Raw genomic sequence first — 13,999 nt, 5'->3', positions numbered from 1 at the left:
TAGAAGTTAAACACTTTTCATTTTATTGCAAACTTTATTTAGGGTGTTGCTGCTCTCTGCTGTTCGATATGTGAAATAGCTGTGCACACATATAAATGTAGATAATGATTCGGTAAAGTTAAGATAAGTTGAAAAGAATGAAGAAAGTAAAGGTTACAATATATAAGCAAAAGGTTAAGATGCTGTTAATGTCTATGCAAACTTTGCCTTGAGTATTGCTGCCATCTGCTGTTGAACATCTAAAATGGATTGGCTAAACTATGGAAAGCATGCAACAAGAATTATAGTAGATCAATAGATTAAGGAATGAAAAGCTACAACAGCAATGTATACAAAAAAAAAAAGTTCATATATGTATACTACATTTTGTTGTTGAATCCCAACAGTTACTGTTTGGCTGTTATCTTTGACCATGTCTGATTCCTAAACAGAATCCCTTTTAGAAATATTGAACACTTGGGAGGGTAGCTCACCAAAACTGAAATTCCTTTTGCAAGGAATGCCAATTTAATGTGTATTTTAGGGAAATTCTGGGGACCAGAAACATTTTTATATATGTACAAAATATTTACCTCTCTATTGTGATCCATGGTGATAGTCTTTTCTACTGGTGAAGTGACTCCATTCACTACTTGCTTGTCCAGAGTGTATGTAACAGCAATCTGCTAGTTAGAAAATGAAATGATATGTTATTATTATTATTAAATCAAATTAGATTACATCAAACCAGTAACAGGTCTACAATGTGTACTGTATAACATCAATGTTATTTTAAGTCTGATGCTTCTGAAAAAAAAAGTTTGTGACTTTATACAGGAAAAGAATTTGGAAATTAAACTTGTGACTCGGATTATTCTGGGAGTATCTGACAGTCTGATGGATTTTAGCTGTTCACTGCTGTGAAATTCAATTGCTATAATAAGAAGAATGAAAATGGAATGAAATTCATATTACCTTTTTCTTTTTTCTTCCTTTGGAAACTTCTTTTTCTTTGATGCTCCTGGTCTTGCTAGGATACACCAGGGGCTGTTCTGTAGGTTTGTCAGGAAGTGCAGACACCTTTAGATCAGGCTGAGATTGGTCTTCTTGGGCTGCAAGTACCTCTGGACCTTGTTCTGTCTGCAGCAAAGCATTGGACACAGTTGCTGGTGGTGAACGGTTATCTGCACCTCGCTCTGAAACTTTTACTGTCTGTATTTTGTCCTGCATAGCTACATCTGAAGGACCGGCTAGGGGTTCTACTACACTAGAAGGAACCATTAAAGACTGCCTTTTATTTTCTACTGAAGACTGTAAAGAAAGATCCTCCACACTTTGCATTGAAGGTTCTGGAGCATGTTGTGCTAAAGGTTGTAGTGCATGCTCCACTGCAGGTGACCCTGAAACGCTAACTGCAGGTGGTACTGATGGGTCTGTTAGAGTGGACAGAGATGGTTCACCTAAAGGTTGCAGGGAAGCTTCTGATGATTGTTGGATGACAAGATCTATTGCAGGAGGTATTAAAGTTTTTGCTGAAGGTTCTACTGGCACTCCAGATGTTGCAGCAGATTGAACAGAAGGCTCTTCTGCAAGTTGAATAAATCCTCTTGCATCAAGAGGGAAAGAAGCTTCCTCTAAAGGTTGAACAGTAGTCTCTGATGCTATGGGTCCTGCACCGGACTCAACAGAAGGTTCCTCTAATTTCTGCACTGAAGTCTGAATGGAAGGGTCTGCTGAAAGCTGTGCAGAAGAATCTGTCTGCGGCTGTGCTGAGGGTTCTTCTGCAGTGTTTGCAGTAAGCACTTCTGGAGGCTCAACTGCAGGCTGCAATGAACTTTGGACCATGGGAACCACAGACAACTTAGCAGCAGGATGAGTAATTTCCTCTGCTACAGTTTGCACTACACGCTCTTGTGGAAGCTCCTCTGCAAACTCTGCATATTGCACTGAAGAATCTGCTACTGTGTGCAGTGAAAGCTCTCTTGTGAGCTGCACTGATTGCTCTGGTGCAGGTTTAACTGCAAGATCTAGTGCTAGGATTTCTTTACAAGATGCTGAAGGTTTTAACCACAGCTTGTCTGCGGACTGGACTGAAGGTTGCACTGACAACTCAAGATGTACTGAAGGTTTTGGTGCAGGTGATGCCAACTCTACACCGGGCTGCACTGAAGACTCTACTGAAACCTTTACAGGGGTTTCCACTGAAGTCTCTGCTGTAGGGGGCACAGGTTTTAAACAAAGTTCCTCTGCAGGTTTTGGTGCAGGTGATGCTAACTCCACATCTGGGGGCACTGAAGATTCTACCTCAACCTTTCCAGAAGTTTCCACTGAAGGCTCCGCTGTTGGTGACACTGGTTCAAATAATGATTTAAATGTAGATTGCACATCCTGTCCTGTTTTTTTCTTCTTCTCTTTCTTAGGTTTCTTTTTCTGGCTTTTACTCTGCAGAGGTGGTTGTTCAACTGCTTCCTTCAGATAGTCAAGACGTGCTAAATTGCCTCTCATTTTGCTTTGTTGCATGTCCAAAGCCTCCTGAATTCGTGCAACTCCGGTGGGAGATGTGCTCTGCTTTACACCTTGTGCCGCCTGAGACACCTCAGATAGATCCTTCTGTAAGACTTCATATACACTGCACAGCTCCTATAGCACAATCAAGGAAAACGGCATCAGCAAACAGCAAGAAACTTTTCAGACTATAAGGTTGATAACCTTATAATGTTTGTTAACATACTTAATATAGTAATTATATTATAGTAATATACTTAATATAATAATAATATACTAAAATAAAGTTACATTTTTAATTTCAGATTGTCAGACTGCATAACTAGTAAAAAAAGTTGGCATATTTTCAGATGTTCATGATTAAAACAGAAAGAAGATGCTCTGTGTACAGTACACAGGAAAGCTGGGCCTCCGTTTTCAAGCAGAAAGAAGCAGTGGAGGTCTGCAGTTGTCCGACATTCCCTAGGTATTGTAAAATCAACAAAGCTTAAGATATGCAAGCAAATCAGTAAGGTGTTTTTAGCCAAGGTGCTGCTCTTTGGGACGCTAATTCTTTAGATCCAGTATCCAGATCCAGAGTTTTTGCTTTATATTTAGCAAAGTGTGTTGTTTCTGCAATACAGGTTTAACCCCATTTTAACCTGAAGCTCAAAGCAAAGTTGCTCTGGCCTGGCACGTTTTACCTAATCAATTTTCTTTTGAATATTATTTTTGCTTTAAAATAGTTCACTAGATAGATAGATAGATAGATAGATAGATAGATAGATAGATAGATAGATTTGTAGGGGGGGTAGGGGGCCATTTAGATGGACAAAGAGGAGAATACAAAGACTGAAGAAAATAAATGAGAACAGAAATGCCGAACAGACTTTAACATAGCATTTTTGAAAATAGCAAAATAATAAAAAAAGATGAGGACAACACAAAAATGAGAAGAGACAAGTTAGAAAAAAAGCAGGAAATGAGGAAGAAGTAATAAATGGATATTTGCAGGATTTTAGTTCTGCATGAAAGTGGCAGACATTAATGTGTAGGAACCAACTGAATAGCTTAAGAGGATAACTGCCCCATTTCAGAGACTTCTACAAGATTTCCTCCTATGTGCCTTTCTACAAATATAAGACATTAGAATCTCACATTGTGACTTTATTACAAGTTTCCTTCCTAGTGATAAATGACCCAAGTTGCATTGCAAATGGTCTCCTCTGGTAAAAAAAAAAAAAAAGTAACCAGGCCTGTTTCTAGACAATTTTCTTCCTGAATATAGCATATTTGAAAGGTTATAGATCCAGGAGCCTTCCTAATTGAGCAATGTTCTATCGAGAAATGTATTATCTCAGACAAATTGCACCTGTAATTTCTGCCTCTTCTGTTCGCACGGTGCGTTTCCTCGTGATGAGCTGGCAAAATTATTAAGCTCTTCAAAAAAACTTGTCATTTTGTTATTCAGGGCATTGAAGAGACTGTCATAGTGGCGCTGTATTTCAATACGGCTTTCCAGCATCTGCACTGTATCCTGTAAATCAGAGGAGAAAAATGATTGACAGCTCACATTTATCAGTGTTTCAAGGTAAAGCAATTACAACAGTAGTGAATGGATGGTTTGGGCTTTGAATAAACATTTAAAATTATTCTATTACTTTCAGTGATTCTTTTTTTCTGAAAGTCTTATTCCAAATACTTCCATTAGTTGGAGAATTCTTGGGCACCTTAGGAGAGGCAGGTAAATTAACTAGAGAAGACCTCAAACATCAATGAACAGTAGAAAATGAGAATGTAGGGTGTGAGAACCATATAATATTGCAACCGATACAAATATGTAAAAATCAACCAGTACATGGGGGACATAAATGTGCATGGGTTACCTAAATGGAATAACTGTAGTTTCCCCTGGAAGATTCATTATTACTGGCCTTATGGTTTCCCTTCTAGATTCACTACCTGGCAAGCAGCTATTAATCCACAAACATGCAGCACAAAGTTCTGACCCTCTCAAAAATTATCTGAATAAGCAATCATTAAACTGTGACGCTAAATGATCATACCAGCCAACATATTTTATCAAATGCGGGTGACTGAAGTTCCATTATGTCTAAATCCAAGACTAAATTTATAAATCCAAGAGATGTTTAAATAACAGGAGCATTGCACCATTAATTTAGGGTTCGAAAAGTAGTTATCTAATCATAAAAGTGAAAATGTCACATGCCAACCTGTTTTGGGACTATTACATGCCCCCTTCATCAAGCCAAAAAAACAAAGGCCCCTAAATGACAGATTTGACAGAGGAGGGTTGAATGTTACAGAAGTGATGTAAAATGTTAAAAAAACAGCTGTAAATATTATAAATTGACTTCCAGAACCCTGTCTGTCATTTGCTCAATAGCATGAGCCCTGATGAAGGAAGCCTGAAATGTGTTGGCCTGTGCCGAAATAATTTTCTTTGACTTCTATAACATTGGTGTGATTCTGATACTTCATCTACACCGCGTATATTTCTACAAACACAGGATAAAGGAAAGATCAACAATATATATGTAAATAACAAGCTTGCCTGTAAATCTTGCATGAAGCTGTCATGGAGCTGTTTGGTTTCCAGCCACTGATTACCCTGGGAAGACCCATCGGGGCCTGCAGCCATCATTTCCGCATTCAGCTCCTCCAGGGGAGCAGCAAGGTCCTGACCTTCCTGGAGAAGGAGAGTAAAGCTGGCCAGTTGCCTTTCCTTTTCCCGTTGTCCTGCCTGCAGGTCAGCATTGAGGCTCTCACGTCTCTTCTTCAGTTCTGACAGCTTCACATGGAGAGCCATTAACCGTTCACTTTGCTGAACTCCTGACAGTCCAGGCTGTGATTCAGTCTGGAATTCAATCCTGCTCAATGTGGAAAAGAAGAATCTTGTGAAAACAAGTTCTAAGTATTTCAGTAATGCACAATGCTGTGCAGATACTCGGAGTGCTGTGTTACCTCTGTGGTTCTGATGTTGCAGCTGTGGAACCTTGCCGTCTGTTACTCAGCTGGGTCTCGTCAATATATTTTCCATCTTTTCCTTCTGACTCTCCGTTTACACGCTGTGCAATGAAAAAAACATCCTTATAAAAGGGGTTAGATCACCTACACTGCAAATGCTTTTACAAGATCAGGAGGATTTGTTTGCATATTGCAATCACCAATCTTTACCGTGAAACATAGATGTTTACAGAACAACGGGCTCCTAAACATCATGGTGCCCCAGGCAAACCTAAAAGACTATTCCTACATACAAGCGCTGCTTCCTGTGTCATGTGATTATTTATAATGTTACTGCTAGAATTGACTATTGGAGGCCGAGTGCCATCTGCATTATATAGAGAACTGCCTTTTGACAGTATAGTTACCTGAACAAGACGGAAAGGTGGTTTCAGGTTTAACAAACTGTAAATAGTCACTGACTCCTCCAAACTTTTAGATACTTTCTTCCCCATACAGTTATCATATTTGTAAACTAAGGCTTGATGATGCCCCCTCTAATTGTAACTGTTTCCCCAGGCGGTGGCCCATAATTGGTTCTATGGAGATGGCACAGGATGGTTTTTGGCATAGATACATGCTTCACCAATATAAATAGCAGAAGCGTATTAGAGGTTTTAATTATGTAGTGTTAGTGCAACGCAAATATTAGCACATCATGTTTACATTAGAGAAGGTTTAGTTTGAAATCAGTTTGAAAGAATAGCACTAAATATTTCTAAATAAAACCCTGAAAAATAAAATTGAATAAATCTAGAGTCAGCAAATCAATACAAATCTAATACATGTGTGGGCACCCTGTTAGGTCTTACTGTCCGTCACTTTCCAGTGACTAAGGACTGCACAATCCATGAACGAGCATTGTACATACAGCATTGTTCTGCTCTATGGAGAGGGGAAGGAGAGAATGACGGAGCAGCACCAAGCTGTGCGCTTTACCCCCTTATTTCCATGAAGATTGTCGTCGTCCATCATTCATGGATCCGCCAGGATGGTTGTTTGGACGATGGACGACGGGCACTGTACTTACGCCAGATTCTCGATATCGGCCCTGAGCCTATTGTCGGGTGAGAACCGTTGGACGTGTGTACGTAGCTTTAGTGTTCCAAGATACTATGGACCCGGATAGAAGGGTCAGGTGCTGAATTGCAGGGTTTTAATAATTTGGAGGAATTTACAAACCCAGGTAGTGTGAATGTATGAGTTTTAATCCTCTATTTTACTTGGGTGTATATGCCCACTTCTGTTAAAGAAGAAATAAAGAAAGCTTGACCTCAATAAATAAAATATTCTTGAATACATCATGTTGTTTGTCATTGTCACTCTTGTCTGGAATACCTTTGTACCACTGAGAAATTATAGAAGTGATCAAGAAAAAGAATAAGTGAATGCCCCTCAGGGCCAAACAAACTAATGACTATATTTTGGGGAAAATCCCTGGTATCCAAATAACCCCTCTTCAAAAATGTTTTTTTATATTTATATTTACTCACTAAGTAAAGCCAACACAAGTACATATTGTAACTAATGTGAAGGTTATAGAAGTTAAACACTTTTCATTTTATTGCAAACTTTATTTAGGGTGTTGCTGCTCTCTGCTGTTCGATATGTGAAATAGCTGTGCACACATATAAATGTAGATAATGATTCAGTAAAGTTAAGATAAGTTGAAAAGAATGAAGAAAGTAAAGGTTATAATATATAAGCAAAAGGTTAAGATGCTGTTAATGTCTATGCAAACTTTGCCTTGAGCATTGCTGCCATCTGCTGTTGAACATCTAAAATGGATTGGCTAAACTATGGAAAGCATGCAACAAGAATTATAGTAGATCAATAGATTAAGGAATGAAAAGCTACAACAGCAATGTATACAAAAAAAAAAAGTTCATATATGTATACTACATTTTGTTGTTGAATCCCAACAGTTACTGTTTGGCTGTTATCTTTGACCATGTCTGATTCCTAAACAGAATCCCTTTTAGAAATATTGAACACTTGGGAGGGTAGCTCACCAAAACTGAAATTCCTTTTGCAAGGAATGCCAATTTAATGTGTATTTTAGGGCAATTCTGGGGACCAGAAACATTTTTATATATATGTACAAAATATTTACCTCTCTATTGTGATCCATGGTGATAGTCTTTTCTACTGGTGAAGTGACTCCATTCACTACTTGCTTGTCCAGAGTGTATGTAACAGCAATCTGCTAGTTAGAAAATGAAATGATATGTTATTATTATTATTAAATCAAATTAGATTACATCAAACCAGTAACAGGTCTACAATGTGTACTGTATAACATCAATGTTATTTTAAGTCTGATGCTTCTGAAAAAAAAAGTTTGTGACTTTATACAGGAAAAGAATTTGGAAATTAAACTTGTGACTCGGATTATTCTGGGAGTATCTGACAGTCTGATGGATTTTAGCTGTTCACTGCTGTGAAATTCAATTGCTATAATAAGAAGAATGAAAATGGAATGAAATTCATATTACCTTTTTCTTTTTTCTTCCTTTGGAAACTTCTTTTTCTTTGATGCTCCTGGTCTTGCTAGGATACACCAGGGGCTGTTCTATAGGTTTGTCAGGAAGTGCAGACACCTTTAGATCAGGCTGAGATTGGTTTTCTTTATCTGAATCTCTTACTGAACCCTCCACTGCTTTCTGGGCTGCAAGTACCTCTGGACCTTGTTCTGTCTGCAGCAAAGCATTGGACACAGTTGCTGGTGGTGAACGGTTATCTGCACCTCGCTCTGAAACTTTTACTGTCTGTATTTTGTCCTGCATAGCTACATCTGAAGGACCGGCTAGGGGTTCTACTACACTAGAAGGAACCATTAAAGACTGATCTTTATTTTCCACTGAAGACTGTAAAGAAAGATCCTCCACACTTTGCATTGAAGGTTCTGGAGCATGTTGTGCTAAAGGTTGTAGTGCATGCTCCACTGCAGGTGACCCTGAAACGCTAACTGCAGGTGGTACTGATGGGTCTGTTAGAGTGGACAGAGATGGTTCACCTAAAGGTTGCAGGGAAGCTTCTGATGATTGTTGGATGACAAGATCTATTACAGGATGTGTTAAAGTTTTTGCTGAAGGTTCTACTGGCACTCCAGATGTTGCAGCAGATTGAACAGAAGGCTCTTCTGCAAGTTGAATAAATCCTCTTGCATCAAGAGGGAAAGAAGCTTCCTCTAAAGGTTGAACAGTAGTCTCTGATGCTATGGGTCCTGCACCAGACTCAACAGAAGGTTCCTCTAATTTCTGCACTGAAATCTGAATGGAAGGGTCTGCTGAAAGCTGTGCAGAAGAATCTGTCTGCGGCTGTGCTGAGGGTTCTTCTGCAGTGTTTGCAGTAAGCACTTCTGGAGGCTCAACTGCAGGCTGCAATGAACTTTGGACCATGGGAACCACAGACAACTTAGCAGCAGGATGAGTAATTTCCTCTGCTACAGTTTGCACTACACGCTCTTGTGGAAGCTCCTCTGCAAACTCTGCATATTGCACTGAAGAATCTGCTACTGTGTGCAGTGAAAGCTCTCTTGTGAGCTGCACTGATTGCTCTGGTGCAGGTTTAACTGCAAGATCTAGTGCTAGGATTTCTTTACAAGATGCTGAAGGTTTTAACCACAGCTTGTCTGCGGACTGGACTGAAGGTTGCACTGACAACTCAAGATGTACTGAAGGTTTTGGTGCAGGTGATGCCAACTCTACACCGGGCTGCACTGAAGACTCTACTGAAACCTTTACAGGGGTTTCCACTGAAGTCTCTGCTGTAGGGGGCACAGGTTTTAAACAAAGTTCCTCTGCAGGTTTTGGTGCAGGTGATGCTAACTCCACATCTGGGGGCACTGAAGATTCTACCTCAACCTTTCCAGAAGTTTCCACTGAAGGCTCCGCTGTTGGTGACACTGGTTCAAATAATGATTTAAATGTAGATTGCACATCCTGTCCTGTTTTTTTCTTCTTCTCTTTCTTAGGTTTCTTTTTCTGGCTTTTACTCTGCAGAGGTGGTTGTTCAACTGCTTCCTTCAGATAGTCAAGACGTGCTAAATTGCCTCTCATTTTGCTTTGTTGCATGTCCAAAGCCTCCTGAATTCGTGCAACTCCGGTGGGAGATGTGCTCTGCTTTACACCTTGTGCCGCCTGAGACACCTCAGATAGATCCTTCTGTAAGACTTCATATACACTGCACAGCTCCTATAGCACAATCAAGGAAAACGGCATCAGCAACCAGCAATAAACTTTTCAGACTATAAGGTTGATAACCTTATAATGTTTGTTAACATACTTAATATAGTAATTATATTATAGTAATATACTTAATATAATAATAATATACTAAAATAAAGTTACATTTTTAATTTCAGATTGTCAGACTGCATAACTAGTAAAAAAAGTTGGCATATTTTCAGATGTTCATGATTAAAACAGAAAGAAGATGCTCTGTGTACAGTACACAGGAAAGCTGGGCCTCCGTTTTCAAGCAGAAAGAAGCAGTGGAGGTCTGCAGTTGTCTGACATTCCCTAGGTATTGTAAAATCAACAAAGCTTAAGATATGCAAGCAAATCAGTAAGGTGTTTTTAGCCAAGGTGCTGCTCTTTGGGACGCTAATTCTTTAGATCCAGTATCCAGATCCAGAGTTTTTGCTTTATATTTAGCAAAGTGTGTTGTTTCTGCAATACAGGTTTAACCCCATTTTAACCTGAAGCTCAAAGCAAAGTTGCTCTGGCCTGGCACGTTTTACCTAATCAATTTTCTTTTGAATATTATTTTTGCTTTAAAATAGTTCACTAGATAGATAGATAGATAGATAGATAGATAGATAGATAGATAGATAGATTTGTAGGGGGGGTAGGGGGCCATTTAGATGGACAAAGAGGAGAATACAAAGACTGAAGAAAATAAATGAGAACAGAAATGCCGAACAGACTTTAACATAGCATTTTTGAAAATAGCAAAATAATAAAAAAAGATGAGGACAACACAAAAACGAGAAGAGACAAGTTAGAAAAAAAGCAGGAAATGAGGAAGAAGTAATAAATGGATATTTGCAGGATTTTAGTTCTGCATGAAAGTGGCAGACATTAATGTGTAGGAACCAACTGAATAGCTTAAGAGGATAACTGCCCCATTTCAGAGACTTCTACAAGATTTCCTCCTATGTGCCTTTCTACAAATATAAGACATTAGAATCTCACATTGTGACTTTATTACAAGTTTCCTTCCTAGTGATAAATGACCCAAGTTGCATTGCAAATGGTCTCCTCTGGTAAAAAAAAAAAAAAAGTAACCAGGCCTGTTTCTAGACAATTTTCTTCCTGAATATAGCATATTTGAAAGGTTATAGATCCAGGAGCCTTCCTAATTGAGCAATGTTCTATCGAGAAATGTATTATCTCAGACAAATTGCACCTGTAATTTCTGCCTCTTCTGTTCGCACGGTGCGTTTCCTCGTGATGAGCTGGCAAAATTATTAAGCTCTTCAAAAAAACTTGTCATTTTGTTATTCAGGGCATTGAAGAGACTGTCATAGTGGCGCTGTATTTCAATACGGCTTTCCAGCATCTGCACTGTATCCTGTAAATCAGAGGAGAAAAATGATTGACAGCTCACATTTATCAGTGTTTCAAGGTAAAGCAATTACAACAGTAGTGAATGGATGGTTTGGGCTTTGAATAAACATTTAAAATTATTCTATTACTTTCAGTGATTCTTTTTTTCTGAAAGTCTTATTCCAAATACTTCCATTAGTTGGAGAATTCTTGGGCACCTTAGGAGAGGCAGGTAAATTAACTAGAGAAGACCTCAAACATCAATGAACAGTAGAAAATGAGAATGTAGGGTGTGAGAACCATATAATATTGCAACCGATACAAATATGTAAAAATCAACCAGTACATGGGGGACATAAATGTGCATGGGTTACCTAAATGGAATAACTGTAGTTTCCCCTGGAAGATTCATTATTACTGGCCTTATGGTTTCCCTTCTAGATTCACTACCTGGCAAGCAGCTATTAATCCACAAACATGCAGCACAAAGTTCTGACCCTCTCAAAAATTATCTGAATAAGCAATCATTAAACTGTGACGCTAAATGATCATACCAGCCAACATATTTTATCAAATGCGGGTGACTGAAGTTCCATTATGTCTAAATCCAAGACTAAATTTATAAATCCAAGAGATGTTTAAATAACAGGAGCATTGCACCATTAATTTAGGGTTCGAAAAGTAGTTATCTAATCATAAAAGTGAAAATGTCACATGCCAACCTGTTTTGGGACTATTACATGCCCCCTTCATCAAGCCAAAAAAACAAAGGCCCCTAAATGACAGATTTGACAGAGGAGGGTTGAATGTTACAGAAGTGATGTAAAATGTTAAAAAAACAGCTGTAAATATTATAAATTGACTTCCAGAACCCTGTCTGTCATTTGCTCAATAGCATGAGCCCTGATGAAGGAAGCCTGAAATGTGTTGGCCTGTGCCGAAATAATTTTCTTTGACTTCTATAACATTGGTGTGATTCTGATACTTCATCTACACCGCGTATATTTCTACAAACACAGGATAAAGGAAAGATCAACAATATATATGTAAATAACAAGCTTGCCTGTAAATCTTGCATGAAGCTGTCATGGAGCTGTTTGGTTTCCAGCCACTGATTACCCTGGGAAGACCCATCGGGGCCTGCAGCCATCATTTCCGCATTCAGCTCCTCCAGGGGAGCAGCAAGGTCCTGACCTTCCTGGAGAAGGAGAGTAAAGCTGGCCAGTTGCCTTTCCTTTTCCCGTTGTCCTGCCTGCAGGTCAGCATTGAGGCTCTCACGTCTCTTCTTCAGTTCTGACAGCTTCACATGGAGAGCCATTAACCGTTCACTTTGCTGAACTCCTGACAGTCCAGGCTGTGATTCAGTCTGGAATTCAATCCTGCTCAATGTGGAAAAGAAAAATCTTGTGAAAACAAGTTCTAAGTATTTCAGTAATGCACAATGCTGTGCAGATACTCAGAGTGCTGTGTTACCTCTGTGGTTCTGATGTTGCAGCTGTGGAACCTTGCCGTCTGTTACTCAGCTGGGTCTCGTCAATATATTTTCCATCTTTTCCTTCTGACTCTCCGTTTACACGCTGTGCAATGAAAAAAACATCCTTATAAAAGGGGTTAGATCACCTACACTGCAAATGCTTTTACAAGATCAGGAGGATTTGTTTGCATATTGCAATCACCAATCTTTACCGTGAAACATAGATGTTTACAGAACAACGGGCTCCTAAACATCATGGTGCCCCAGGCAAACCTAAAAGACTATTCCTACATACAAGCGCTGCTTCCTGTGTCATGTGATTATTTATAATGTTACTGCTAGAATTGACTATTGGAGGCCGAGTGCCATCTGCATTATATAGAGAACTGCCTTTTGACAGTATAGTTACCTGAACAAGACGGAAAGGTGGTTTCAGGTTTAACAAACTGTAAATAGTCACTGACTCCTCCAAACTTTTAGATACTTTCTTCCCCATACAGTTATCATATTTGTAAACTAAGGCTTGATGATGCCCCCTCTAATTGTAACTGTTTCCCCAGGCGGTGGCCCATAATTGGTTCTATGGAGATGGCACAGGATGGTTTTTGGCATAGATACATGCTTCACCAATATAAATAGCAGAAGCGTATTAGAGGTTTTAATTATGTAGTGTTAGTGCAACGCAAATATTAGCACATCATGTTTACATTAGAGAAGGTTTAGTTTGAAATCAGTTTGAAAGAATAGCACTAAATATTTCTAAATAAAACCCTGAAAAATAAAATTGAATAAATCTAGAGTCAGCAAATCAATACAAATCTAATACATGTGTGGGCAAGCATTCCACTATGCATTGATTTCAAGTACTGACAAGTCATTTTTTTGAAAATTTTTATTTATTTATTTGAAATATATTATGCACACACAGAGATATCTTTATCTTAAATAGGGAATAGCTAAGGCTATGTACACACGTGCAATAATTGTTGGAAAAGATCTTTCATGATCCTTTGCAATGACCAATGACTGCACGAAGCATGAATGAGCTCTGTACATACAGCACCATTCTACTCTATAAAGAGGGGAGGAGGGAGAATGATGGAGTAGCACCCCCTGCGTTCTCTCTCCCCTTCACTTCCATTACGATTGTCAATCGTCCGTGGATCCGCCAGGATAGTCATTTGGACAATGTAAATCTTGCATACACATGCAAGATTCTCGTCCGATATCGGTAGAACTATTGCATGTGTAAACCTAGCCTAAGTAGTACTGAGAGGTTACCTGAGATAGGTCTCCAGCAGGAGGTGTGCTTCTATCTTCCCCATCTGTTGAGCTTGTAGTAGGTGGGCTCAGAACCGAAGTTCCTGCTGATTTTTCCAGGAAAATAATTTTTTCTGCAGCAAACTTTGAAAACGGTGTTATTTTACTCTGCAGACTGGTCTTAATAACCTATGGAAAGACCAAAAAAATGTATTATTATTAA

The 13,999-nt window shown here is 39.0% G+C and overlaps 3 protein-coding genes across 3 annotated transcripts; all 3 read right to left on the bottom strand.

Annotated features, from left to right (window-relative positions):
* Positions 1–572: 572 nt before the first annotated feature.
* LOC140345064 (uncharacterized) lies at positions 573–4,027 on the bottom strand (the record flags this gene model as incomplete). The annotated part of the gene is made up of 3 exons (XM_072432222.1): positions 3,836–4,027; positions 955–2,619; positions 573–665 (listed from the first exon to the last, which is right to left on the bottom strand). Coding segments are annotated over exons 1-3 (1,911 nt in total), but the record flags the coding sequence as incomplete, so codon positions are not given.
* A 3,194-nt stretch (positions 4,028–7,221) lies between these two features.
* On the bottom strand, positions 7,222–11,095 carry LOC140345063 (uncharacterized). Its single transcript, XM_072432221.1, has 4 exons — positions 10,903–11,095; positions 7,986–9,686; positions 7,604–7,696; positions 7,222–7,287 (listed from the first exon to the last, which is right to left on the bottom strand). Exons 1-4 carry the CDS (start codon positions 11,053–11,055, stop codon positions 7,222–7,224), a joined length of 2,013 nt encoding a protein of 670 aa, XP_072288322.1. The 5' UTR covers positions 11,056–11,095.
* Positions 11,096–12,028: 933 nt separating this feature from the next.
* LOC140345065 (uncharacterized) lies at positions 12,029–13,965 on the bottom strand (the record flags this gene model as incomplete). The annotated part of the gene is given in 4 exon segments (XM_072432224.1): positions 12,029–12,049; positions 12,106–12,421; positions 12,516–12,619; positions 13,798–13,965. Coding segments are annotated over 4 exon segments (609 nt in total), but the record flags the coding sequence as incomplete, so codon positions are not given.
* Between the last annotated feature and the right edge of the window lie 34 nt (positions 13,966–13,999).

Source organism: Pyxicephalus adspersus, unplaced genomic scaffold (assembly GCF_032062135.1).
Source record: "Pyxicephalus adspersus unplaced genomic scaffold, UCB_Pads_2.0 Sca467, whole genome shotgun sequence".
In the NCBI taxonomy this organism is placed as follows: domain Eukaryota; kingdom Metazoa; phylum Chordata; class Amphibia; order Anura; family Pyxicephalidae; genus Pyxicephalus; species Pyxicephalus adspersus.
This window is presented reverse-complemented; position numbering and strand designations above follow the sequence as displayed.